Here is a 25351-nt window from a genome sequence, read left to right as displayed (position 1 = left end):
GAACCCCCCTACCCCCCTCATAATACCGCACTGCTTTCTGGACCGTGTCCAGGCCTCAGGCTCCTCGCTGATATCCAACTTTTATGGAGAGAGAAAGAGGAACATACAAAAAGCTTTAAAAACCACAATGACTGATGTATGCTCGTAATATCTGCTGATGTCGTCATTGTGCTTCATATGCCGGGCACAAAGTAAGCTTTCAAGGCAAGGTTAGTGGTTCAAATCAGGGGGCTATGGTTAGGGGTTCAAGCTTGAGTTAGGGCATTAAGTTGGCCTTTCAAATGAAAGTTTCAAGCAGGGGTCGCCAGCTCCAGTCCTCAAGGGCCTCCATGATTTTCGATGTTTCCTTCCTCCAACACACCTGATGGGGGCATCAAGGACCGGAGTTGGTGACACCTGCACAAAAGACTAGCTCAAGTTAGGATTTTGAGATATAGGATTCAAGCAGTTTTAAAATCAGGGCTTCAAGATTTGGTCACTGTACCAAATAAACGCCTGAGCTTCAAATCTCAAACTGTGGGAATGGCATCCAAAAACGAACTTGGATGCGGACCAGCGTCGGCAGTTGAACTTGACTAAGTCCTGGTGGCGCTGTTGCACCCGGCGGATTAGTCCGGGCTGGTGCCAGTCTCCATCCCTGCGCCACCCCTCATCCCTTGGCACCGAGAGGAGCGCGTTGGGGCCCCGGCACGTGCCCGCCCCCCCTTTGGTTGGCACACTAAGGTGAACTAGAGTCTGATTGATGGGCACGCCTTCAGCCCTCCGTAGGCCTCCCAGTCCCCTTGTGTTGGCACCAGTACTCGTCGCCATGTCTTTCCTGTGCCAATTGCAGCTCTGTTGGGGCACATCAATTACAAAAGAGAGCCTCCTTTTCCCCCTGGTGGCTGTTGACTGCAAGCACGGGGGTCCTCTCGGCCGAGGTGTGTGAAGATGGCTTCACGAAATGCCCATTGGCTCACAGGTTCCGTTAGGGTTGCAAATTAGGGTTTCAAGGCTGGGTTGGGGTTTCTAGACTGGATTTCAAGCAAATCTTGCATATTGGTTTCTGGTATTGGCAACCTTTACGAGTACCCGATGCCTTGAAATAAGACAGGTATGGCCTGATGCCACGTGCCTATTTCTCGTGTCAAAGCATGGTTTCAAATGGGGTTTTACAGCAGGGGTTTGGGTTTCAAGGTAGGGTTGGTTTCAAATAAGCTTGTGCTTACTGTTGGCACGGTGCGTCGTCTGACGGGCAGGTCCTAATGGGTGGTGGCAAAAGCGTCCCCGGAGAGTCGTGAGCACATCGGCTGGCACAGGCTCAGCTGCTCAACTGGGCTCAGGTGCGCCCCTTCCCACGTCGTCTCATCCACTTGCTTAATTACCTCCCTGGCAAAAAAAAAGTCATTGTAAAAAGGCGGCACTCATCACCACGGGTCGATGAACGAGATGCTTCAGGGGTCACGCTGGAGGGAAACCCGCACCAAACATGGACGGCTGGTTTCTGGCAATCGGGCGCCACCTGGAGCACGTTTCCACTTTAAATTTGAGTGACGTTTGGCGCTAGGGATTAAAAGGAGCAGGAACAGTCTGTAGCCGCCCTTCCATTTTTTGCTCCAGGAAATTTGTTTTGGTGAACTAAAATCATATTTTACTGGAACTAAAAGTTTTAGTTTTCATTTTTTAGTTGCATTTAATTCCCAAATAATTTTGGTTAGGGACTAAAGATTGCAAAAACAATTTATATGCATTACCACTGAAAGGCCTACAACATTTTTTCATCTACATGGGATAACCAATATTAGTGTGCATCCCAAAAAGCGTTGACGTACGTCAATGTCGTTTGCGCGTTTGGTATGAGCATTACGGTAAAGTACGGAAGCCGGCACAGGTCCTGAAGCTGTTGGGGGGAGGAGGCGGGGTCAGCGATGAATTGCGAATTGGACACAATGGCGGCGGTGCCTGCAGTACTGATGCAGCGCAGTCCTGCCACGGAACTTTCGGTCCCGGTTCCGCCGGCAGCGGCTCAGCCTCACGGGGAGCGGGTGAAAACTGAAGAGGTGACCGGTGAGCGTGATTTACTGTCGGCCCCCCCTACCCTCTGCCATGCCCCCTTGGTTAGTCTGGCTAAGATCGCAAGCTAAGGCTAACATGAAGTTAGCACACGATTTAGCCTCAGGAAAGTACAGTGTTTGTATTCATTTTTTATTCGTGTGCGGTGAGGTCGAAGCAATACAGTAACTACATATACAGTCTTTTTCCTACACGGACACTCTCCAACCGAGGTCGGTTGGATAATATGCTTCTATGTTTTGGTTGTAATGTTGTAATACTGTACATAGTCATCGGCTTCCAAAACTTGCAGTTCATAAAGGGAGTTATCCAAATGTGCATGTGTTGCGTTAATAAAGCATTTCATGAATTGATTTTATGAGCGTGTGACTTGTTTCGTGTTGCAGTCATGTACAGTTAGTCCAGGATAAAAATGGAGATGCTACATAATTTAAATCATGTGGTTAATATAGTGCTGTGCAATAAGGTCTTTCAATTGCGAAACTGAACGCAATTAATTAAAATGACGACCCTACTTGTTACATTTTAATATTCTGAATTTGTCTGTTGACAGCTCTTTTCCTATATAGACATGTACAGGTGAGGGAAGCCAGCCAATCGAAATATGAAAATTGTTCAGTTTGATTGCGCTAACATGGACAAATTGCCCGTCCAAAAGTTAAAGCGTCGCGTTTGTTTTCCAGAATCGGAGAAGCAGAGTCGCATGGTTGCTTTGCTGGAGAGGCTTCATGCCAAACACAACGCGGCCCGCCCGTGGCAGGAGACCAGCAAGGTGGTGCGTCAAGCCATGGTGAGACACACTCATCACATTATTATTAGTATTCTTCACTTACAAGTACCTCAACTTGTGAGTTTTTTTTTTTAACTGAGCAGCAGTTTGCCCCACAAGTTTGCAGGAACTGCATTTTCGACAAAAACATGTGTACGACCTTGTCTTGTTTGCTCTGTAGGAGAAACGCGGGATGATGAACGCCGCCAGTCACCAGCTGCTGCTCACCTGTTTGGAAACCCTTCAGAGGGCACTCAAAGGTGAGACTGACACCTTTTCAAAGCAGCTTTGAAAACCAGAACGGTCTGTAGTCGCATTTCCACTTTCGGTTTTGGTTTTGGCTCAATTTTGGGTAATAAAAATTTCCTGAACAATCTGTAGCCATATTTCCACTAAGGCTCCAATAACATTTGCTTCTGGGGACTAAAAAAATTCCGGTACTTTTGCCTGGTTGGGCCTCAGGGCCAACAATATTAACTGATTCTCTTTCCCTCTGTTTTTCAGTTTCATCTTTGCCTTCCATGACAGATCGTCTCGAGTCCATAGCGAGACAAAACATGTGAGTGTTCACACTTCCCGTGAAGATACAGGAAATGTATTTCAATGGTTTGTGCTCTTTACTTTGCCAGGCTGGGCTCCCATCTGAGCCCGTCTGGAACTGAGTGCTACATCACTTCGGATATGTTTTATGTGGAGGTGCAACTGGACGGCGCTGGTCAGCTTGTGGACGTCAAAGTTGCTCATCAGGGCGAAAACCCCACGGTAAGGCTGATCCCAGCACCTAAACATTCTTGAAGATGCTGTCAGATCAAAATGAACGTTTTTGTTTTTCAACAGAGTTGCCCTGAGTTGATTCAACATCTAAGGTGAGCTTATAATTTGCCACTGTTATCATTGAATGAATATGCTGATTTCGTCCATGTTTTTTCGAACAAGGGAGAAGAACTTTGAGGAGTTTTCCAAGCATCTTAAGGGACTGGTTGACCTGTATAAACTGCCTGGAGACAAGTGCGTTTTGAAATGTCTCTTTATTTATTTATTTTTTTAACTCCTCCCAGTGTCGTCATCCATATTGATTATCATTTGTTTTTTTTTTTTGCCTTGCAGTAAACTGAAAACAAAGATGTATATTGCCTTGCAGTCCCTGGAGTTGGATCTCACCAAGATGATGCACATGTTTCGGTCAGTTTTCCTGCCTCAATTGCATAGCTAAGCGAAAGGGTTGGAGTTGTTTGAGAAGTGGTGCATACCTCATGGCACCACTGTAATTCAAATCAACTTTTGCTTTTTGTTTTATTTTCAGCTTGTAGGATTTGCTTTATTTCCAGCTTATTTGCAAGTGTTTTTTCCCCCCTTGAGTTTTAATGAGCACCGAATTCCACAGACTAAAAATAAAAAGTTTATTCTTTGATGCATTTTCCCTTCCTATTACTGTAACTTTTGCTTCTCAGTACTAAGCGTCTCCTCAAACTGTGATAAAATTGATGGATCAACCAGTTGCGACTTACTCGTCGAATTATTTCATTTTTTTAAAAATTGCTCTCACCCCCCCTGTCCGCCCGTAGGCTGGCAACCAACGCCAACGCCGTCGAGACGATCCTGCACGGCAACGTGGGCCTGCTGACAGCCAGGAGCGGCGGCCATCTTGTCACCCTCCAGTGCTACGTGTCGCCGTATGACATTTTCGAGGAGGGAATGGGCGTGCACGTCAACCTGACAGACGGCAACGGTAAAAGCCACTGGAGGATATTTGCAGTCAGCTGCTTTTGAGCTTCACTTGGTATTTTTTAACAAATGAAAAACTGACTGCGTACAACAGTCGCACGCTCGCTGGGCGTGAGCGTTTCCGTCACCATCGAGGGTACGGCCAACACCTACAAGCTCCCCATTGCGCCGCTCATCACTGGATCGCACCCCGTGGACAACAAGGGGTAAAGGATATACCGTTACAAAATAGAATTGATTTTAATTTCAATGAGTGGCATGTACCAGTGGTTCATTTTGGATTTGTTTCAGAACACCTTCTTTTTCCACGGTGACCAACTCCAACTGCGTGGACCTGCCAGCTTGTTTTTTCCTCAAGATGAATCGGCCCATGCCGTTCTCCCAGTCCTTCATTCACAGACTGGGCAACGCTACAGGTGAATTGTTGAGAAATTATGCCGTTGTTTCTGAGGCAACTCAAGCACAAAATCGTTGTTTCATGGACAATTGGATTAATTGTGTGTTTTACAGCTATCCCTGTGTTTGAAAGCACCCCAAGCTTGTCTGCTCTCTACCAGCTCATTGTCCAGAGTCAACTTCAGTCCCCGGAGGAGGGGGCGGCCACCCTGCCGCCCTCACACAACATGCACTTCTACTCGGTATGCGGTTCTAGTATGCATCCAGACACATTGTCGGACGTAAGGCTGGGCAATTTTTCAACTTGAATTGAATCACCGGAAGGGGAGGGGAAATCGATTTGAATCAGACATAGGAAAAAAAAAAACTCTCAATTTTCTCTGCGCTCTAACAGGTGCTGCCAGACCAGCAGCACTGCTACTTCCTGAACGGTGACGCCCCGGTGCAGGACGGTCATTCCCTGCAAGGTGCCCTGGTGAGCAAGATCCCCTTTCGCCACCCGGCTCAGGTGCCCCTGCTGCTGGACATCATTCGGCACCAGGCAGCCTACAACACCTTGATTGGTAGCTGTGTGAAGCGGACGTACATCAAAGAAGGTAGCCGGCATTTTTTGTGGAGGGGGTTGTGTAATTTTAACCAGAATCGGTCGGCCAGTAATGCCGATTCGTTCGCTTGTATTTTTAATTCGGCCTTCAGACAGCATCGGCCTGCTGCAGTTTGAGGTCTGCCCCCTGACCGACTCGAGCTTCAGCGTCTCGTTCCAGCATCCCGTCAATGAATCGTTAGTCTGCGGTAAGCTCTCGCTCCCACACAATTTAACAGAAGCCCTGCATACTGATCTTGAAGCTGCTACTTCCTCTTGCTCATATCTCCCCTTGAGTTGAGCATTGCACTTCCTGTTATCTCATAAAAAAAGATCATTGAGCAGGCCACACCTACCGACAGCAGTCTTCACTATGTTTCAATGCATCTTTTTTTTTTTTTTCCAGTTGTGATGGACGTGCTGGACTCCAGACAGGTGTCCTGCAAACTATATAAAGGACTGTCTGACGCGCTGATCTGCACCGATGACTTCATTACCAAAGTGGTCCAGAGGTAAGGGTATTTGATACATTTAAAAAAAGCCTGTTTTTGGTAGCATTGTCAATGTTTTACTTCAGGAATGGGCAAGCATTTGCATTATTACAAGTCTTGTAGTCTTTGTATTCATTTAAATCATTTTTCCTGATAATTTCATAATGCAAATGTTCGTATTTTTAAATTAATTTATCTCATTTAATAATTGAGTCAATATATTGTACTGCACATCATACAATATTTGTAAAATAAACTATTGGATATATTTGTTTCACTTAATAACTGGTTCAATAAAATTCCATGAATTATAAATACACCTCATCTTCGAATGAACCGGCCTCTCTGTTCTTCCTCTTGTCTCAGGTGCATGTCCATTCCTGTGACAATGCGGGCCATCCGGAGGAAAGCAGAGACCATCCAGGCAGATACTCCGGCCCTGTCTTTGATTGCGCAGACGGTGGAGACCATGGTGAAAAATAATCCACCGCCCTCCGGCAGTCCCGCCTACAACATGGCAGGCGGAGATGCGACAAATCCGATGGGGCTCTTGGGACTCACTGGCGGCAGCACCCCCACTGGAGGAGGACCGCCCGGCGGGCCTAATTTTACCGGGTCGATCACTTCACTGTTCGGGATGTCTCGCAACGAAAAACAAGTAGCTGAGTGCCAAACTCAAGCCGGCCAACAACAGCAGGTCCAACAACAGCAGCAGCAGCAACAGCAGCAGCAGCAGCAGCAGCAGGGTCAAGGCCATGCGGACGACTACAGCAAAGTGACGCAGAATCCAATCCTGACGAGCCTTCTGCAGATAACGGGAAGCGTCGGTTCAAGTCCCAGCTCGCAGAACGCGCCGCCGCCTCACCAGACTCCGCCGCCGACGTCATCGCCTGCTAGTAACACCAAGAATCATCCCATGCTTATGAACTTGTTGAAAGACAACCCTTCGCAAGACTTTGCCGCCCTGTACGGTTCCAGTCCGCTCGAGCGACAGAATTCATCCTCCGGATCACCTCGTACCGATAGCATGGGGGCCACTTGCCCCGGAGGAGTTGCTAAAGGCAAGAAAAAGCGGCCACGAATCCCAGAAAAGGGGGGCTTGTTGCCCGGGACGCCTGGTGCAGGAGGAGTGGCCGTAGGTGGTTTGGGCATGAAATCTCAACAGGCGACTTCCATGTCGCACCATCAGCACCACGCAGTCTCGCATGAGGACGATTTCCACCGCGAGCTTCTCTCAATGGACGTCGATGCGTCTCAGAATTCCATCTTTGACGTGAATCTGCCGGGCGACGGCTTGGACACCCCCCACAGCATCACTCCGGCCCCGAGCCAATGCGGAACCCCGCCCTCTGGCCCCAGCATGCCTTATCCGCCAACTCACATCCAGGCCCAGCCCCCGGCGGGCGCCGTACCGCCCCGCATGGTGCGCCTTTCTAGTTCTGACAGCATCGGACCGGATATCACGGAAATTCTGTCAGATTTGCCCGAGCAAACCGGAAAAGCCGGCAGTGGAGGCCAGCATCCGATGGGTGGGGGTGGTGACGACGCCGGCCCGCTGGGGACCCCTATTCGGGATTCCTCCAGCTCAGGACAGGGCAGCGCTGTGTTTGACTCTGCAGACATTTTCAACACCAACAGCAATGAGAACCCTTTCACCGACGCTGCCGACTTGATTGCCGAGGCTGCGGCCACACCCACCAGTGATTCATCCTCTACAAACTTCTTCACAGATGCGACTGACTTCAACCCCGACCTGCTGAACTCGGGCCACGGCATCTCCCAGAACTGCTTTGAAGACAGTTCACCGAGCGCTGACGGAGACATGGATCTGGTCAAGGGTTTTGGCGGGAGCAGTCAGCAGAATACTCCGTCAGGTACGCCCCAGAATCCCACACCGCACAGGCAAAACACCCCGGAGCCCTCGCTGAAAGACTCCTTTGATATGGGAATGTTTTTCGGAGGCAACAGCGGCACTGGCAAACCGCTTCTTGGGCAAGCTCCGGATTTGGGAGACACTCATTTTGGAGGCTCACAGAGCCCCCTCATGATCGGGTTGGGGCCGGCATGCGTTGATTTCAAAAGCGCAGAGTCCAAAGTCAAACAACAGAGCCTCATGCGGCAAAAGGATGACAATGGCGGCAGTGGAAATAGTGGCTCGGGAATGGGAAGCCTGTCCACCGAGGGCAAACAGGTGAAACGTAGCAGGACTCCCTCCAGTGAGGGCAAATCCAAAGAGAAGCAGCCCAAACGAAAAAAGCTGGACCCAGATGGGAAGTCGCCCTCTCACAGTTCAGGCGGACGGCCGTACACACCTCCCAGTGGCGGCTCGGGCTCCGGGGGGAGCTTGAGCGGAGGAGGCTCCAAATCTCCGGGAAGTTCAGGATGCTCACAGACACCACCTGGTGGCGCCACGCCTCCCATTCCCAAGATTACCATTCAGATCCCTAAAGGCACGATAACCGGTGGGAAAACCTCCTCCCATAGCGGCTACACGTCCAGCAGCTCAGCCTCGAGCGGGACGGGCGGAACCGGGGGCGCTGGCGGCAGCAAAAGCCATCATTCCCATTCTTCTTCTGGGAAGATCAAATCCAAGGAAGGCTCCATGGCGCAAGGCAACAGCTCGAAGTCAGCAAGCGGTACGGGGATCAGCACTGGACCCTCCCACTCTAAGGCTTCTTCTCAGGGGGTGGGTGTTGCCAAACCGGGGTCGTCTCCAATCACAAAACATGGACTCTCTGGTGCTGGAAGCAGTGGAAGTGGACTTGGCACTGGTAACAAGATAAAAACTCAAGGCGGTAAGCCTCCCGGATCGCTTATGAATCCCAGCATCAAGCCCAACATCTCACCTTCTCACTCTCGCTCCAGCACCTCTGGTGAAAAGCTGTCTTCGCCCATGAAAATACAGCAGTCCCAGGTACCGGGAACTCCGCCTTCCTCAAAGGCCAAATCCCCGATGGGCTCAGGAGGTGGCAGCTCCGGAGGGTCCAAGTCTTCCTCCGGGGGAGGTCTGAGCTCCCAGAAGCCGATGAGCGGGACCCCCTCGACTTCCACATCCTCGTCCTCCAGCTCCTCTACTTCTTCCGCTTCCATGGGATTTTCTGGGGGCTCTCAGTATAGTGGAGGGAGCGGTGGAAGTGGCGGCGGTGGGAGTAGTGGAGGTGGGGGTGGCGGCAGTGGGGGAGCCGGCCAGAACAATGCCAACAACCCAAACGCCAAAGGAAAGTCCCCCAGTCGAAACAAGAAACCGTCCCTCACGGCGGTTATTGACAAATTGAAAAGCGTGGGCGGCGTGGGTGAGGACGGTTCTGAAGTTGGACCGCCCGGGGGCCCGCAGGGTCCCGGGGCCCCGGCCGGCAACGTTCCTGTCAATGCCCCGCCTTCAAGCATGGTTACCACCAAGCACGCCGCATCCTCCCAAAGCGGGGACTACAAGCGTGAGAGGTCTGATAAAGAAGGAAAGGCAAAAGTGTCCGTTTCAGCGGGGGCGAGTGGGGATAAAAAGCTGATGGACCCCAAATCAGGAGGGGTGAGCGGGTCCGGTTTAGCCAAGATCATCATCAGCAAGCCTGATGGAGGCTCACCCAGCATCAAGGCTAAAGTCACCCTGCAGAAAGGCGGCGAAGGCCCCGGCGACTCCATGAGGCCGCAGATCAGCAGCCTGAAGGCCTCACCCCTGTTCAGCGGCTCCACACCCAAGCACGACCGCTCATCCCCGAGCCACAGCCGCTCGCCTGGCCACACGCCACTCAACCACGACAGCGAGAGCGAGTCGGGCAGCAGCTCCGTGGCCGAGAAATCCCACCAGAACAGCCCGAGCTCTGACGACGACCAGACGCCGCGACAGCTTCCTGCCCAACAGGACTATATGAGCGCTGTCCCGCTGGGCTCCGGCGAGAAGCACAAGAAGCATAAAAAGGAGAAGAAGAAGCGGGAGCGCGAGAGGGAACGGGAGAAAGAGAAGAAGAAGTCCATGTCAGGCGGACCGTCGTCGCACCCGATGAAGGCGGACAGCTGGTCCCGTTCGCCCATCTCGGCCTCGGAGTCCTCCTTGTCCATGCTTGCCTCTGAGCGGCCTTCGCGGTCCAGTCCCATGTACATGAGGAACGAAGATGACGACCTCATGGACTCGGCGCTCACTGGCAACCTTTAATGTCACTGTTTGTAAATATTTAATTTTTATTATTCACGAAAAGAAATACACAAAGGTCACTATTTTGGGATAAACAGTACAAGACGCAATGTGTAATTTCATTTAGGAGGTTTCCATATTATGTACTTTTATTATTCACTCTTTTAACCCCATAGAACTTTATTTATTCATATTCGGACCCTGAGTTGATCCCTTCATCTTTTAGTCTGATGTTAAGTAGAAGAAAAACACCAGTCACTATTTTGGGAAGTTTGTACATATTTCCGCAGACCAGGATAGCTGCAGCTGTTTTGGTTAGCAATCTAGTTTGAACAGACTCTCTGGTTGACTCTTTAATGAGGAATGGTGTCATTTTCTGAGAAATTGACATTTGTCTCACTATACCTTTTTGTGTTCAAGCTGACTGTAGATTTTAATAAGACAGGATGGGGATGCGGTCCTGATTTCTACATGTTCAATAAATATTTGAACTTGTGAAAATGTCTTAACTACCTCTCTTTGTGTTTATTGACAGCAGCAGCAAAATCAAGGAGAGCTGTTTTTGAGAAAAGCACTTTTCACTCTACTTTGGCTCTGCCACTAGAGGGCGGCATTGTATCTGAGGCTAACAGAGGACCTTCCGGTTCACATTTTCCGTATGGGCGTTCCGCGGGAATTTTTGACCAATCGTAAACGAGGTAGGCCCTGCGTCACGAGGAAATCAAACGTCACAGAGCGCGCTTGGAGTAGTTTTCAGTCGAAGAGTGGAGCGGCAAAGTGGTCCATCTGTGTGTGAGAAAGAAGCCACCCGGCGTCCACGCTAAGTTCCCGGCTCTCGAATTGGACTTCAAACGCGTAAGCAGGCACATTATATTCACACTTTGTCATTCAAGTCAACAACTGTGACACTTTTGACGGGATATGTCGTTCGAATGAGGAGCTTGGGCCGAGGGAAAGGCGCCAAACTTGGACGACTCCTAGCCATGTCCAGGTCATCTCTCGCCTCATTTTTTCGCCAATCTTCTCTCCCGATCGACTAAGAACGACTGAGGGTTTTAAATTCCAGTCATCATGACGGAAATAAGCGAGAAGGAGAATGAGCCACAGCGGCGGGACCTCCAGAGAGCACCGGCTACTGTGCCCAGCCAAGCACAGTCCAAGGTACCCCCCCCCCCCCTTGCCTATTTGTTTCTGTTGGGGCTTATGGGCATCTGTTCCTAATTAGGTGTCCAGTGAACTTTACGTTGTCAAGAATGAATATTGCGTTCATCTAGGCGGTTTTAACCGATTTTCCATCCCAAAATTATGTTTCAATGGTTAGTTAAGTATTGTAAAGCAGCGGTCCCCGGGTCGCGGACCGGTACCGGTCAGTTGGTATCGGGCGGCACAGAAAAAATAAATAACTTACATTATTTCTGTTGTATTTATTTGCTGAGTGCCTATGCTCAACATTTTGAAGCTCGAAACAAAGCAAAAAAATAAATAAATAAATGCACATTTACACGGTCTTGCGGCTGATCTTGAAAATGTTCAGGCAGGTGCTTCATTTTTTTAAATTTAATCAGCATTGATTGTAGACTCTGTATTTATTATATACTTTGGGTATTTAAGAAATATATAGTGAGCGGGGTTGGTTTTTTTTTTCAATATACTCTCTTGTTAACATTAACAATGACATGCTTTTATCCTTTTGATACCTAAAGTGTGTGATTGTGTGCGGTATCTCGACAACGAGGCCGACGGCCTTCAACAAGTCATTGTCAAAGAAACACTTGCAACAAATCACAATGATCCTGGCGGGTGACCTTGTTGTTTTGTGCTTGCCTCGAGACAACACATTGTGCGTAGGGTGGCCGTTGAATTTATGGTTCAATCCCAGAGCAGAAGTTTTCTGTGTCTGGCCTGAGCTCGTAATTCACAACAAACGAGCCAACTGGACGTGTTTTCCGAAACCTCTGCATCATGCTAACGCTACTCAGTCACTGTAGCGATAATATATAAAAGCTCGAGATAATGCCGATGTGATTTGAAACAAAATCTGCCTTTTGATACAATTATAAAAAAATCCATTTGGTTCAGTGCACTTTTGTATGGACTGCTATCAAATTCTTGCAAGAACAATACTGCTGCTATTTTAGTTAGAATACTAGAAAGCGACCTACAGTAGAAATAATGCCCCTCCCAAAATCTAGCATCCACCTTGTTTTTATTCTTGTACTCTTTTGCGACAAGATCCTTCCCTGTTCTTCAGCCTGTTTGAGGGGGGGAAAAAATGAGCACAGAGACTGGTCTTTGCCCGAGGCTTCTATAAATAGGCTGTTGTGAAGAATTCTGGGATAAATTAATGATTGAGTAGTGGGTGTGTGCGAGTACTCTCGTGGGAAGGCAAAGGGGGGGAAAAAAAGGTGAGCCGCTATCACAGCAATGGAAATTTTTCTCATGGGTCCCTTGCAATAGCCTGCAGATACAGTAACTATAATTTTTTATTTTTATTTTAATGAACATCTACATCACGATTGGGAATGTACGTCATCAACCTCCCCTTGGTGATCACTTTCCGATCAGGTGTGCACAAAGCACAAATTGCCTGCTGTTGCTCTAGTCCACTTTGCTCATTCATTCTGCTCTGTGTTTGCATGCGAGTAGGTGGGATGTTGCGTCACAGCAGGGTCTTTGTAATCTGCCACGCATAGTTTCATGCCAGGTCCACTCTCGTCGGTTCACACCGTGCAAAGTGATTAGTCTCGTGTTAAATCAAAGGTGACCTCATTAGGCGTGCCTCCAACCAGCCACCAGGGTCCGGATAGGCGCGCAAACGACATTCTTTGCAAACCGCGGAGCTTTTGCATGGGGATGCATGAAAAATTACCTCATGAACACTTAATTTAAACTGCATGGTACAATCAAGGAAATTAACACACACATTTTTTTTTCTTTCCGATTTTGTGGATTTCCAAACAAGTGAATATAATGTCGCTTCATTCGGTACCACCTCTACTTGAGCACTTTCCATTTTATGAGCTAATGCAGTCAACAGCGACAAGTAGCCTCCTGCTCGCTCGCACAAATAAGCTGACTGCAGCTGATCAAGCGGCAGCAGTGGCCCGAGTGCAGCAAGAAGGCTTGCTCACGTGGCAGCTTTTGTGACTGCTTCCTTGCTCTTTTGCTCTCTTATCCTCTTGAGGAGTTTCAGAGACTTCAAATTCAAGCGCTGCACTTTCCGCGAACTCCCTCGATGTGACATGTGCAGCGGCTGTTTTGTTCTTCAAAAAAAATAAAATAAAAATAGGGTTATTAAAAAAAAATAAACGCCAGCATGAGCAAAGCACTTTTTTCCGCTGAGGATAAGAGCATAACTTAAGATTTGATTGGTTGCTTAGTTTTGCATTCAGGAGTAGGTTTTGTGCCATTCATTGTTTTTATAAGAACAAGAAAGCATGTTGTCTTTTTTTTTCACGCGATGGCAGCAGCAAAAACTGGGTCAACCGAGGCAGCTCGTCATCGCTCACACTAATTGCCGTCTGCACGCCGAGAAAAGGAAGAAGAGCCGCTGTGTCCCGAGATATCGATTGGACTTTTTACACAACGCTGCGCAATGCTCAGTGTTTCATTAAATGCCACAAAACAACCAACATTGGGTAAATGAGCCACATGCTGCTTGACCTCGAGATTATCTCATCATATGCGGCAGATAGTCGCTGGTAAAATTCCATGCCAGGATTTTAAACTTGAAATAGTTGGTTGGAGCAAATGCAAATACATTCTTGAGCGCTCGAGCCACATGCTGCTTCACCAAGACAGCTAAATAAGTGTTCACCTCGTCAGCGCCCTTTTCTGTGGCCGTGACAAGATGAAAAGAGGCAGTGTTGCGGATAAACGCGCTGCGTCCGGTGCCAAGACGGGCGGGCCCGCTCAATGAACCCAATCAAAAGTGCATTTTTAAAAGGCCTATCGATTGGTGTCCGCTCGCAAGGGGTGGCAAATTTGTGAAGTCAGGAAGTCGGGAGGCGGGGGAGGCCGGGCAAGGGTGATGGAGATGGAAGGAGAGAAAAAAAGCCTGACTGAGAGCGAACACTCTTTGAAAATGGGGCTTTTGAGGCAAATGTCCTCATGTCCTTGATCCCCTCCATCCCGTCCTTGTCTTGTTCTTTCGTTCAAATGCACTCATGCGTGTCGTTATGTCGACCGTTGTCATAAAAACGATTTAGTGAAGCAGCACGTGGCTCATTAGTCAGCATTTATCTCCGGGCTGGATTGCAGTGCTTGAATTAAATGGCCCTCACCAGACTTGGCTTTCAAGCATTAGTGTTAGGTGTTGTTGAAACCTTCCAGCTTTTGAGTTAGTCTGCAACCCATCGAGGCAGTTAACTAGTCAAGCCTGAATTGCAGGACTTGTAAATAGTTCGACACCAAACCGAGCGTTGTAGCATTAGCATTCGATATTCTTTAATTGGTCATGTATTTCAGTTTTGATTTCACCTGCCACCCATCGAGGCGAGAAACTCATCCAGTTTGATTTGCGGAACTGAATCGCCCCACTCCTAACTTTGCTTTCCAGCATTAGCACCACATATTGTTTGATCAGCAATGTTCTTCCGATATCTTCTGCAACCCATTTAGGCAATAAATTGCCATCTCTTACTTGTCACGTTCCTTTCAGCTGCAGCGTCTGAAGCGCTCGCTGTCCTTCAAGTCTGTGATGCGCAGCAAAAGCGTGGACAACTTCTTCCAGCGCAGCAATGGCGACTCGCGACCACCCTGCACGCTCATCATCGCTCCCTCGCCTTCGCCGCCGCCCGCCTTGTCCGAGTCACCCCTGGCCTACGAGCGGTCGCCGGCTCTCTCGCCGGCCGTCAGCCCGAACCCGTCACTGTCCGAGTCGTCGCGCTCGCCCTCCGTCAGTCCCTCGCTGTCTCTGAGCGCCAAAGTTCAGCTCAAGTCTCCGGCCCCGTCCGCAGCGCCTCTCAAGACTCACAGTTTCCACGAGCACGTCTTCCGCAGGCCGACCAGCTGCGAGCGGTGCAAACATGTGATCCAAGGTGATGGCCACTTCTATACAACATTTCTTGCTCCCATTTTCGGTAGCTCACGATTCAGGGATGATTTGCTGTACTTGTGAATGGTTCGACACCAGATGTCCTTTTTTTTTTTTCTTTTCCTCCTTCATTTGTGCTTTGTTGTCAGTCCACAAATCTCACTGTGTTGACACTGCGTCTTGACAAGCAGCACTGATTCATTTGACTCCAGTGCCATCATCTGCATTCTTTCAGGCCCATCGCGTCAGTCTATCGGTGTGATTTCTGGTAATGTAATTGAATAAGCGATGTGGATGTCCACGCAGGCAACTCCAAGCAAGGCCTGCGTTGCAAAGCCTGCAAACTAGCGGCTCACCTGTGGTGCTCGTCGGAGCTGTCTCAGCAGCCCTGCAATGGCAAGGTAGGGAAGCGATGAAAAATCGACTTTGTGTTTTCTTTTCCTCTGCAACCCATTCACAAATCCGTTCGGAATTGCAGCCGGTATGAATGCTTTCACACCAAACTTTGTGTTCCAGCATAAGCTTTGCATGTTTCGGAAATTGCTAGGGAACATACATGTGTGTTTTTGACTTCCTCTGCGACCCGTCTAACCAGAAAACTAGTAAGGCCTAAATTTTAATTCTTGTTTTCACACCAATCTTTATGTTGTAGCAGTAGCGTAAAATACTGGTCGAGCCCGAATTGCAGTGCTTGTGACTGGTTCAACGTAAACTTCCAATTCTAACATGAACACAGGAATATTTCCTTCTTGCTTTGAATTCCTCTGCAATGGATTCAGGCAGTTCTCCTCTTCGGTTGCGGTAACAGTAATCCGCCTGGCAGTGGATACATATTTTCGCACGGTTAATCGCGGCAGCCTGCGCGCTGACTCGTGGAACGCCACAGCAGCATCTGGATGCCTTAATGGTTTCTCAAGTTGTTGGCCTTGGAGTCTGGCTAATGGGCTTAGCCTGACAAGAGGGGGGGGATTGTCCTGTACAAAGAGGATCAGTGAGTCCCCTTTCAGTGCAAATATAAGCTGCCCCGCAAAGACGATTAAGACACTGACCAGCGTGTGAAACGTCGGCAAAGGTAAAAAAAAAACAAACTATAAATGAGTTCACCTTAAATTGTTCGACATCGAGCGGCTTTTCTCACCCTTCCTTTCCCGTCTTCTCACGACGCTACAGCCCATCGCTTCCCCGCCACGAAATCAATATCTGCCCCCATCCAGCTGGCCCGGCTTAATTCAGTGTGAAATTCGGCGCCTTTGAGGGCGCGGAAGCAAGCCGTCGTCACTGTCCTTTTGGATGGCTGCGCACTCATCAAAGCGGGGGTTAGACGTTTCGGGAATCAGCCGCACATCCGCATAACTTGCCGGGGAGTCTCACGGTGAGCAAGCACACTCGGAAATGTGCTTACCTAGTCATGAGTGTGACCTACTTCAGCCTGAAACATACAGATCAAATATTCATCCTATGCAGGGCTGTTTTTTTATTTTTTATTTTTTGAGGTTTTCTACAACCGCGGTAGTGACACACGCTTGTCATTTTACTCGTGAGACTCACTTGCAGAAAGCCGTAAAGGAGATTTGAGATTTTGTTGCCTCCTTGTAGTTTGTTTGTTTTACCATTGGCAACTTAAGTCACTGGACATCATCGCAGGTCTAAAATAAACCAAGAAATAAACGCTGACAGCACCCAGGTGCGTGCTCATGTTCAACAGCGGAGTGTGCCAGTCATCGTTTTTTTAATATAAGGCTCCAATAAAGCCGCCGTGTATTCTTGCTGTGGTGGCATCAGTGTTAATTTAACGTAAAGAACAGCGGCTTCATTAAAGAGGCCTGCTGAGCCCAGCCTTGCCTCAAATAATGACTTGCAGGGACACGGAAGACACATTTTGCATCCACGTCACCTCAAATTTGTTCAATCTGTCTTTCAAATGAGTCGGCCCTTAGTTGTGGGCGCTTGCACGCCGAACTTTGCTTTCTTCTATGATTAGCATTACGATGTTTGAATTACTACGGAACACCTGGACGCTTGCTTTTCATTCCTTCCGCAACACGTTCAGCCTGTAAGACAGTTGTCCAGAGCCTCTCTTGCCCCACCCAATGTTGATGCTTCACTGTATGTGTCTATTATTAGAAGACAAACCTACTTCAAGGTGAGAAAACAGGCCTTTGTAATGTCTTTGTGCTTTCCTGACGAGCATTCTAGACATATTCCTCGTGCTAAATAAAGCTCGCACTGATCCTCGTGTCGCTTGATCTTCTGCAGTTTGTCCTTGGATCGCGTGGTGATTTTTAGTCGTGCTTGATCACACATGAAAAAAAAATCATAAGACTAATGTAGACAGGAGCGCTGTGGAATGCGTCGATGCTGTGGAATGCGTCGATGCGGTGTTTGCAGGCCCCCATGGAGATGCTCTGGAGCCATCTGACCAACCGATGACACTTCTGGCATCTGTGTTAACGATTCGCACCCTATTGTTGTCGTCCTCCTTAGGACACTTTTGATTTGGTGCTGGCTGGGTTTTTTTTTTGTTTTGTTTTTTTGGGGGGGGGTTGTGGTCAGTCCAAACGCGCTCATCTTCGGGGGTGACCTTGCTCGCCCTAAGGGACGACAGCGCGACTATTTATGGCTGGGTGACTTCTACTCTGTAACTTTGCTGCCAGTTGGTCTGACGTTGTCGTGGTAAATTGCAGTCAAAATGTCCGAAATGTTAGATTCCTTCTCATCGAGTGAACTGGAAAGGTTACCGTCTGTGATTGACAGGTCAAATCTACCAGCACAGATTGCCCACTGGTGCACTGAACAGTGGTGGAAACGTCGGGCCTGAATTTTGCAGCGTGCAGCATGCCTTAATGGTTCAACATCACCTGTCACATCCTAGCATTCTTTTAACATTTCACCTAGCCGCTTGATAATCTAGGCACACAATTGTGCCAACGCCACTTTTTTCCACCCCGCTTCTTTTCACGCTCCCATCACTTAAAACCATACCTGTCACCTGTCGTCTTCCCCCGCACGCCGTCTCTCTTCAGACGGGAGCTTTTAAGCGAAACTTCAGCTCGCCTCTACTAACCACTGAGTCGCTGGGCGTCGTCAGGGAGACTCCTGATGTGCAGGGTGAGTGAGGGAGAAGCGTGTTTGTCCGCTGGAACGGTCGCCGCGGTTGTTTCAGGTATTAGACGTCAAATGCGCGGCATCATTTGTTGTCTCGCAGAGGTGGACCGCGCCACGGTGGACCCCGTGTACGAAGCGCTGCGCTATGGGACGTCGCTGGCTCAGATGAGTCGCTGCAGCTTCGGCAGCATCTCCGAGTCGCCCTGCCACGAGGTAGCCGACTTTCGGTTGGCTTACGCGTAGCAAAAACACGCATCGGTCGAGGACTCGCGCCGAAACTACCACAAATGATTTTTCTTCGGCAGGCTGAGAAGTTCCCAGACAAGCTGGAGAATCAGCCAATCGCCGAAGAGGAAGCCATTCCAGGAAGTGTGTTAAGTTGTTGTTTCAAAACGCTTTGTCCAGACATGCACACACACACAAAATGTAAACATATGTCTTTCTTCTTCCTCATTGTGTGTGTGTGTCCAGTGCTCACCCCTCCCGAAAGCGAGAAGGCAGATTCTGAAGAGCGAGTCAGCCTAAAGGTGTGCATTAGCACTTCCTCTCCTATCTTTCCTCTTCTATTCTTCCTTGTCTTTTTTCCTTTCCTCCTCCTCCTCCTTTTCTCTCTTCTTTTTCTCCAAGTAATGTGTGTGTGATTTTCTTTAGACTCCCAAGCGTGTGGAAGTCCACTCCATGCACACCTACGTAGCTCTCTACAAGTTCCTGCCTCAGGAGAACAACGATTTGGAACTACAGTCAGTCATTTCATTGTCATTGGTATTAGTGTATTTATGTATGTAGTTATCATTATTATTATTTTTTTAAGAATGGTAGCTTGAACTATGGCCTGGCGACCTCCCTCGAGACCTGTCGGGTGGGATACTGGGAAGGAGACAAACATTTCCGTGGCGTGTGGGACAGGAAGAAGTCAACCAATTTATTAGCGAGTCACACATCTTTTTCTGTGGAGCCTCTTCTATCCTGAGCTATGGAAACCGCATTAATTAAAAAATAATAATAATAGTAAGAAGAAGAAATCTGTTTGACTCATCAACTTAATGAATTTAATGTATGGACCACTTAGCCCTAATTGAACCCAAGATCATATTTCCGCTAATGCGAGCTGCTTCTTCGGTTTATCCTTCAGGCCCGGCGATCGTGTCAAAGTCACAGATGACTCCAATGAGGACTGGTGGAAGGTGAGTTTGGAAGCATCGTCGTCATCTTCGTTCTTGCCTCCCATTACCCTTTTGCGAGCAAACGCCATCCTGGCACTTGTGCAATCAGTCAAGCCTCCTCCAGTCCGACGAGGCAGCGAGACTTGAGAGCCTGCTGGTTGCCTTTGAAGTTCAATGGGCGTGGGTGTGAGGATGCCTGGTTAGCGTGGGGGCTAGGGGGAGGTAGTCCGTGTTTCGTAAAACGTATGCAGTCACAAGTTTACTATATGTGCCACTAACCTGAACCCTCTCTCTCCGTTACTCTGAACCAAAATTACCGAAATGAGCCACTTGCTGCTTCACCAAGTCATTCTAAAATGATCACAAGTGTCGTGTCTGGTCATTGCCCTGTAAAAGTATAAGAGTGCCTTTTGTGCTTGATCATCAGGGGAAAAGCCGCGGCAAGGTGGGATATTTCCCTGCCAACTTTGTGCAGCGAGTGCGTCCTGGCGAGCGAGTGTGGAAGGTCATGGCTGGTTTCCACGGCAACCGAGACAAAGGCCCAAGGTGGGATATTTCCCTGCCAACTTTGTGCAGCGAGTGCGTCCTGGCGAGCGAGTGTGGAAGGTCATGGCTGGTTTCCACGGCAACCGAGACAAAGGCCAGATGACAGTGAAAGAGGCCCAGGTGAGCACGCACCCACACACACACACGTATGCACACAGCGAGCGAATACATTAACAACAATGTATGCAAATGGATGCGTGAAAGTGCTGAAGTGACAGAAGATGGCACATTTGCGTTGTGATGCAGCCCAACTCATGAAAGAAAAACTCACCTTTTTCTGTTTTCTGCCCTGTCTCGCTCCCAATCCATCATCCATATTGTCACCCCTCATCCCCGTTGTTAACCCCCTTGCATATCCCATCGTTTCTGTTTTTCCCCCCCATCCACCTTTCCTCTCAATCCGATTCCCATTCTTTGGCCATTTCATTGTCCAAATCACTCGGCCGTACCTATTCTCGCTTTCCTTGCCCATAATCGTGTTCGCCATCCTTCCCAAATCCCGGATTATTCACACCACCCCCACCCCGCCCCGCCCCACATTCTCCTGCCGCAGATCTGCGTGGGCAAGAACGAGGAGACGGACGGCTTCCTGCGGCTGAGCAGTGGCAAGAAGCGAGGCTTAGTGCCGGTGGACATTTTGTTTGAAATATGACGTCGGCTGACAATAATAATACTAGTACTAGTACTTGACTTGTTATAATTAGCAGAAATTGACGGAGGAATCCTCGGGAATGCTTCCCTCCCAACCCCTCTCAAAACGCCCTCGCCGACGGCCATAAAATGAACAGCTGGCGTAGGGAATAACAGCTTGTCTTGTTTTGTTTTCTTCAGGGCTACTTTTGATGTAGCGCAAAATGTGGGAAATGTAGCATCACGGGGGGCAAAAGGGATGTCAGGCTACCTCACCGCTAACTGGGAAAGCTCGATAGGGCTGCAGGGAGCCTACGGGGAGACTTTGTGTCACACATTCAGTCCTGTATTCAATATGTGTGCCTGATAATAATAATTTAAAAAATGTATATTAGTTAGAAAAAGATTGTGACACTTTCCCGTCAAATCTCAGATGCAGTGGAACCTCCAAAGTGGAAAGCGGAGCTTCTCTCCTCGTTTTGAAGGTAGTCATTACCCCTAAGCTACATGCTATTTATGACTTTGAGATAGCTATATATAAACAGTAAACTGCAGTAATATTTATCATTTTTTGCAGAGGACAAACAATACATGCCCATGAGTATTTTTATATTGTATGTCCACACTGTTTGTGATTAAATATCCTTAGCTTGAATGGTTAACACACACAACATGCTATTCATTATGCGATGGCATTTTGCAGTATTTCATAGCATAACAAATGAACACACACATCTTAATTAATCAGTTGTAGGGAAAAAAAATAGCGCGGCTTTATGTCTTATGAGATTTTGCACGCGATGTCGTTTTGATTCCAATTTTTGCTCCAAATTTATTTGCAACCCTCGGGGCATTCCACTTTTTGGAAGTTCCACTTTGCACCGCTCTCTAGTCATTTCCGCGATTGACACTATCCCCGCGCAGATGCACCTCTGGTAGTCTTGTCACGATAATTTCACCACTTCCAATTTGCCTTATCTGCTGTACTCATACTGTATGTATGGTCACATTATTATGTGACCGTTTCTTGTCAAGATGGCATCTCTCGGGAGCGCGACGTTAAAAAAAACAAAAAAAAAACAATAATGAATGGCATCAAAGCAATAAAACATGGCCAGCCTTCTTGTGACACGCTACTCTGAATAGTAAAGCCATGCAGAAAGCGACTAATAAGGGCATTGATATCACAACAATAGCAGAGCATCACTTACAGTTTTCATTGGCATGCCTACTGCATCTTTGGCCAGTTTCTCCGTTGACACGTCTGACAAGTACTCATTCAGATTCCTCTTTGCAGCTTGCAAAGCAAAATGTGGAAAAAGTAAAGCCCAGTGAACACTTTGCACTCTTTATCTATTTACTCGGCTAAGCCAGAACACTATGCACAGCCCATGTCGTCGCTCGCTTTGTTTCGTCTCCGCACACGTACAGTAACACACACTTGGGCTCAGGACCATTTATTGACAGGCCATATCACTTTTCGGCGTTGCCCAATAAAGTGCGATGAACCCTCCGTTTGTTTGTGTGTGTCGTCATTTGTTTGACAAGTGGATTGACAGCCCGTGCAGGAACTGTAAAATTAGTTCACCACTAGTCCAAAATGCTATATGTTGTCGCAACTTCACATTAATTAATCAATATCCAAGAAGTAGGCCTCAGTTTCGAAAAGGTCGGTGACGCCTGGTATAAAATGTTTGGCTAGCCTGCAAGCAAACGGCAGCTCTGCAGTGCGCTATCCATAGTAGTGCCAAAAGAAAATTAACCCGAACAACAATTACAGTAATTAGCCAGCATTGACGAGCTATCGCCACCCGGAAGGACTTTTGACATCCCGGTAAAAATAGCAAAGCTGTGTGATTGACATCCATTTTATTGCGTCACTCGTCATGAGCGAGGCGGTGTTCTTAATGAGGGAAAGCCATCTAATTAACCTACAGAAGATGTTTCGCATCTATCCAACGTTGTTAGTCCGTTTGTTTCTGTGCAGAGGATCCATCACACTTAGGTTCCCCCTCGTCTCCATCCCGAGAAGCCCCCAGTCGCCTGCTCGTAATGAGCGCAAGTAATACCATTAACTCCCAATAAAAGTCATTGGCAGCGGAAAAGCTGCTGGCAGGCCATTGACCACACTGGCACCGTGTGTCAGTGTGCCTGCTGTGGCGCAATTTCTCAAATGATGACCCAATTCTGTTATCAAACTGGAAGAAATGCGATTTTGGAAAAACGCGGGAGTGGCTGAACATCAAGTTGCTCTGGCATCTTGTCACTTTTTCAGCTTTTTTTTGGTCACTGGAGGGGATGCGAAATGGCACCGACAAACAAATGTGTACTGTAATTATTTTCACGTATATTTGAAAACAACAATACATTTCAATATTTTTTGAGTCATTTCTAAAATAAATACAGAAACGGAGGATTCAACTCAAATGGTCTCCATTTTTCATCTTGTTGAGGTACGCTCGAAACGTCAGGCCGGCGTCTCCTTTTGGCGCGTTCACTCTTGTTTCGTTGAAAGCTCGGGCAAACAAAACGTCTATTTTGCAAAGTGCAGAGGAAGATTGAGTGCCAAAAATAGTGCTTGATTACATGTGTTTGTTGAGAAGGGAGGACATTTTTCGATCTGCAGCTTTGGTGGAAAATAAACAACAACCCCAAAAAAATATATATATATTTTTTTTAATGGGGATATAGTATGATTAATAGTCCCCTCGATTCCCAACATTACACAACTCCTCCTGAAAAGGTTTATTCTGGACTATAATTTCCTACACATGCCACAAGAGGGAGCCAGAGAACTACTTGGACCTAAATGTGAAGCTCCTCAACTCACTTCAGATGATACCAAAGCAATACCACCCATGCACAAAAACAGTACCGTGTGAACGCCAAACTGCACATTTGCGTGGGTTCACTGTACTTTACTCGAGCGTGTCCTTAAAGTTGGGGTGAACGCTGCTGCGGGCGGTTCCAGATGGCTGAGTCGGCGCTTATCACAGATGGTTTTTGTTTGTTTGCAGCTGGATGAAGCTCGTGTGGCACATTGTGGCAAGTCAACCCTCTGCTCGCCCACCTCCACACCTGCTTAGAGCAGTTTTCTTCCATCTCACCCTTTTTGATGTTGTCGCCCCTTCCATTCCCCAAAACTGTCACGGGCGAGCAGAGGTGGCAAAAGTATTAAGTATAAGTACGGATCCTTGTGTAAAAGTCGAAGTCAGCGCCTTGAGACCCGTGTAAACCCGGCTTTCGGATTTTGGGCGATGCAAGCCATCGTTGGGACGATTTTTAATTTTAACCTCTTTGGGATGAGCGTTGTGTATGCATCTCGTCTTAATCCTCTGAAATATGACTAACATTATTCTCATGTCCTTCCATATAGGTCTGTATTACACTGCCTCCCGGTGGCCAAGACGCACATCAAAAGGAGCAGCACAATGGCCAGTGAATTGAAGCGAAACCGGTTTGATTCCTTTTCATTATGTCACTACTGTACGAGTTTTTAAACGTTTTTAAGAGGCAGGGTTTCTGCCCTGACCCAGGATTTTATTTAAAAAAAAAAAAACTAGTGTTAGCACAAGCTATGCTTCACCTGTGAACTGACTAGCAAAAAAAAAAGCAGCAAAATCAGCAACTGATAATACAAAAACAAATACCTCAGTATACGTGGGATTGTTTTAGATTATAGGTTAATTTTTTGAAAAGTAAAGAGCAGGAAGCACCGACATGTCTTCAGATGTAGGGAGTAGGAGTAAAACATTGTGAAGTACAGATGCCTGAAAAAGCTACTAAAGTAACTAAAGTATTTGTACTTTGAGGCATGGAGGTTAATGAGGACAGTGCTCCTGGCAAGATGCTTGCTTCTTTATCTTTAATGCTTCCTCTTAATGACTCCAGGGAGCGTGATGGTGATTTATCTCTGTACCAAGCTGCGACTCACAAATGAGTCAAAAGAAAAGAAAAAAAACACAACAACAACAACAAACTTTTGTTGTATCTCCCTAATGTCTGAGGAAACCAGGTTCTCCCATAGTCCCGCTTCTGGTTCCGCTTTGACTCAATGACAAAGTGACAATTAAATCATTTGTATAGTACATTGGTGACACATTTTTAGACATGAACCAACCAGACCTTTTCAAGCTCAGTAAGATAGTAATAGAGTACAACAAAATACAAACATGTATCTGCCAAAGTATGAATTTTTTTTTTTTTTCGTTTTTTATTGGACTTCATGTCAAACATCTTTTCAACTGAGCCCGGTTCGCCTCTTTGCTGACCTTATGTGCTTTCCAAACACACAGAACCGTAAAAGTGCACTTGAAAATCCATTAAGTCGCAAAGAAAGGTATTACTTTTTTTTTCTTGTTCTTTCTTTTCTGTGCTCTCGGCGGCTCGTGTCACGACGCATTTGCCGACGCGTAGATATGAATTTTTCAGCTCCTCCGCCTAAGCGCTTTTCTGGGCCTGGATTTTTAAATATATATATATCGCCACACGCCGACACGGCAATTTGACGCGCTTCTATTGTTTGTTTTCGGACAGGCTGGCTGCATTCAAGTTGGAGAGAATTGGCAAAGCGAATCTAGGCAAAGTCACCTTTGCATGTTCTTCGGGTGACTTCAGGAGTTTTTAGAGATGGGAGGGGGGGATTTGCGTCACCTTCCGAGGCTCGTACTTTAACCAAGTCCTCAACCAAATGGGCCTAAATCAGAATCAGAGAGACCAGATGGCGA

General features: G+C 47.7%; 3 protein-coding genes across 15 annotated transcripts in view; all 3 read left to right on the top strand.

Annotated features, from left to right (window-relative positions):
• LOC109513416 (uncharacterized) overlaps window positions 1-25351 on the top strand; it is a 203962-nt gene that overhangs the window by 52943 nt on the left and 125668 nt on the right. The window lies entirely within an intron of this gene.
• Window positions 1902-10654, top strand: med1 (mediator complex subunit 1). Its single transcript, XM_019865807.1, has 16 exons — window positions 1902-2046; window positions 2736-2842; window positions 3003-3081; window positions 3326-3380; window positions 3451-3583; window positions 3659-3687; window positions 3758-3829; window positions 3929-4003; window positions 4387-4550; window positions 4641-4752; window positions 4838-4962; window positions 5057-5184; window positions 5337-5538; window positions 5639-5734; window positions 5932-6037; window positions 6383-10654. Exons 1-16 carry the CDS (start codon window positions 1908-1910, stop codon window positions 10164-10166), a joined length of 5406 nt encoding a protein of 1801 aa, XP_019721366.1. The 5' UTR covers window positions 1902-1907; the 3' UTR covers window positions 10167-10654.
• Window positions 10750-24514, top strand: LOC109513404 (SH3 and cysteine-rich domain-containing protein 2-like). 13 transcript variants are annotated; one of them, XM_019865874.1, is made up of 14 exons: window positions 10751-11000; window positions 11086-11136; window positions 11212-11306; window positions 14806-15184; window positions 15487-15581; window positions 18204-18288; window positions 18386-18498; window positions 18591-18654; window positions 18757-18812; window positions 18937-19025; window positions 19418-19469; window positions 19876-19953; window positions 20055-20114; window positions 20548-22137. In XM_019865874.1, the coding sequence occupies exons 3-14, from the start codon at window positions 11217-11219 to the stop codon at window positions 20644-20646; spliced, it is 1260 nt and encodes a 419-aa protein (XP_019721433.1). In that variant the 5' UTR covers window positions 10751-11000; window positions 11086-11136; window positions 11212-11216; the 3' UTR covers window positions 20647-22137. The 13 variants fall into 13 exon arrangements, with proteins under 13 accessions (XP_019721434.1, XP_019721437.1, XP_019721441.1 ...); XM_019865873.1 differs by having other exon boundaries at window positions 11086-11306; XM_019865872.1 differs by having other exon boundaries at window positions 10751-11136.

This window comes from Hippocampus comes, unplaced genomic scaffold (genome assembly GCF_001891065.2).
Source record: "Hippocampus comes isolate QL1 unplaced genomic scaffold, H_comes_QL1_v1.1 scaffold116, whole genome shotgun sequence".
NCBI classification, from domain to species: Eukaryota; Metazoa; Chordata; class Actinopteri; order Syngnathiformes; family Syngnathidae; genus Hippocampus; species Hippocampus comes.
This window is presented reverse-complemented; position numbering and strand designations above follow the sequence as displayed.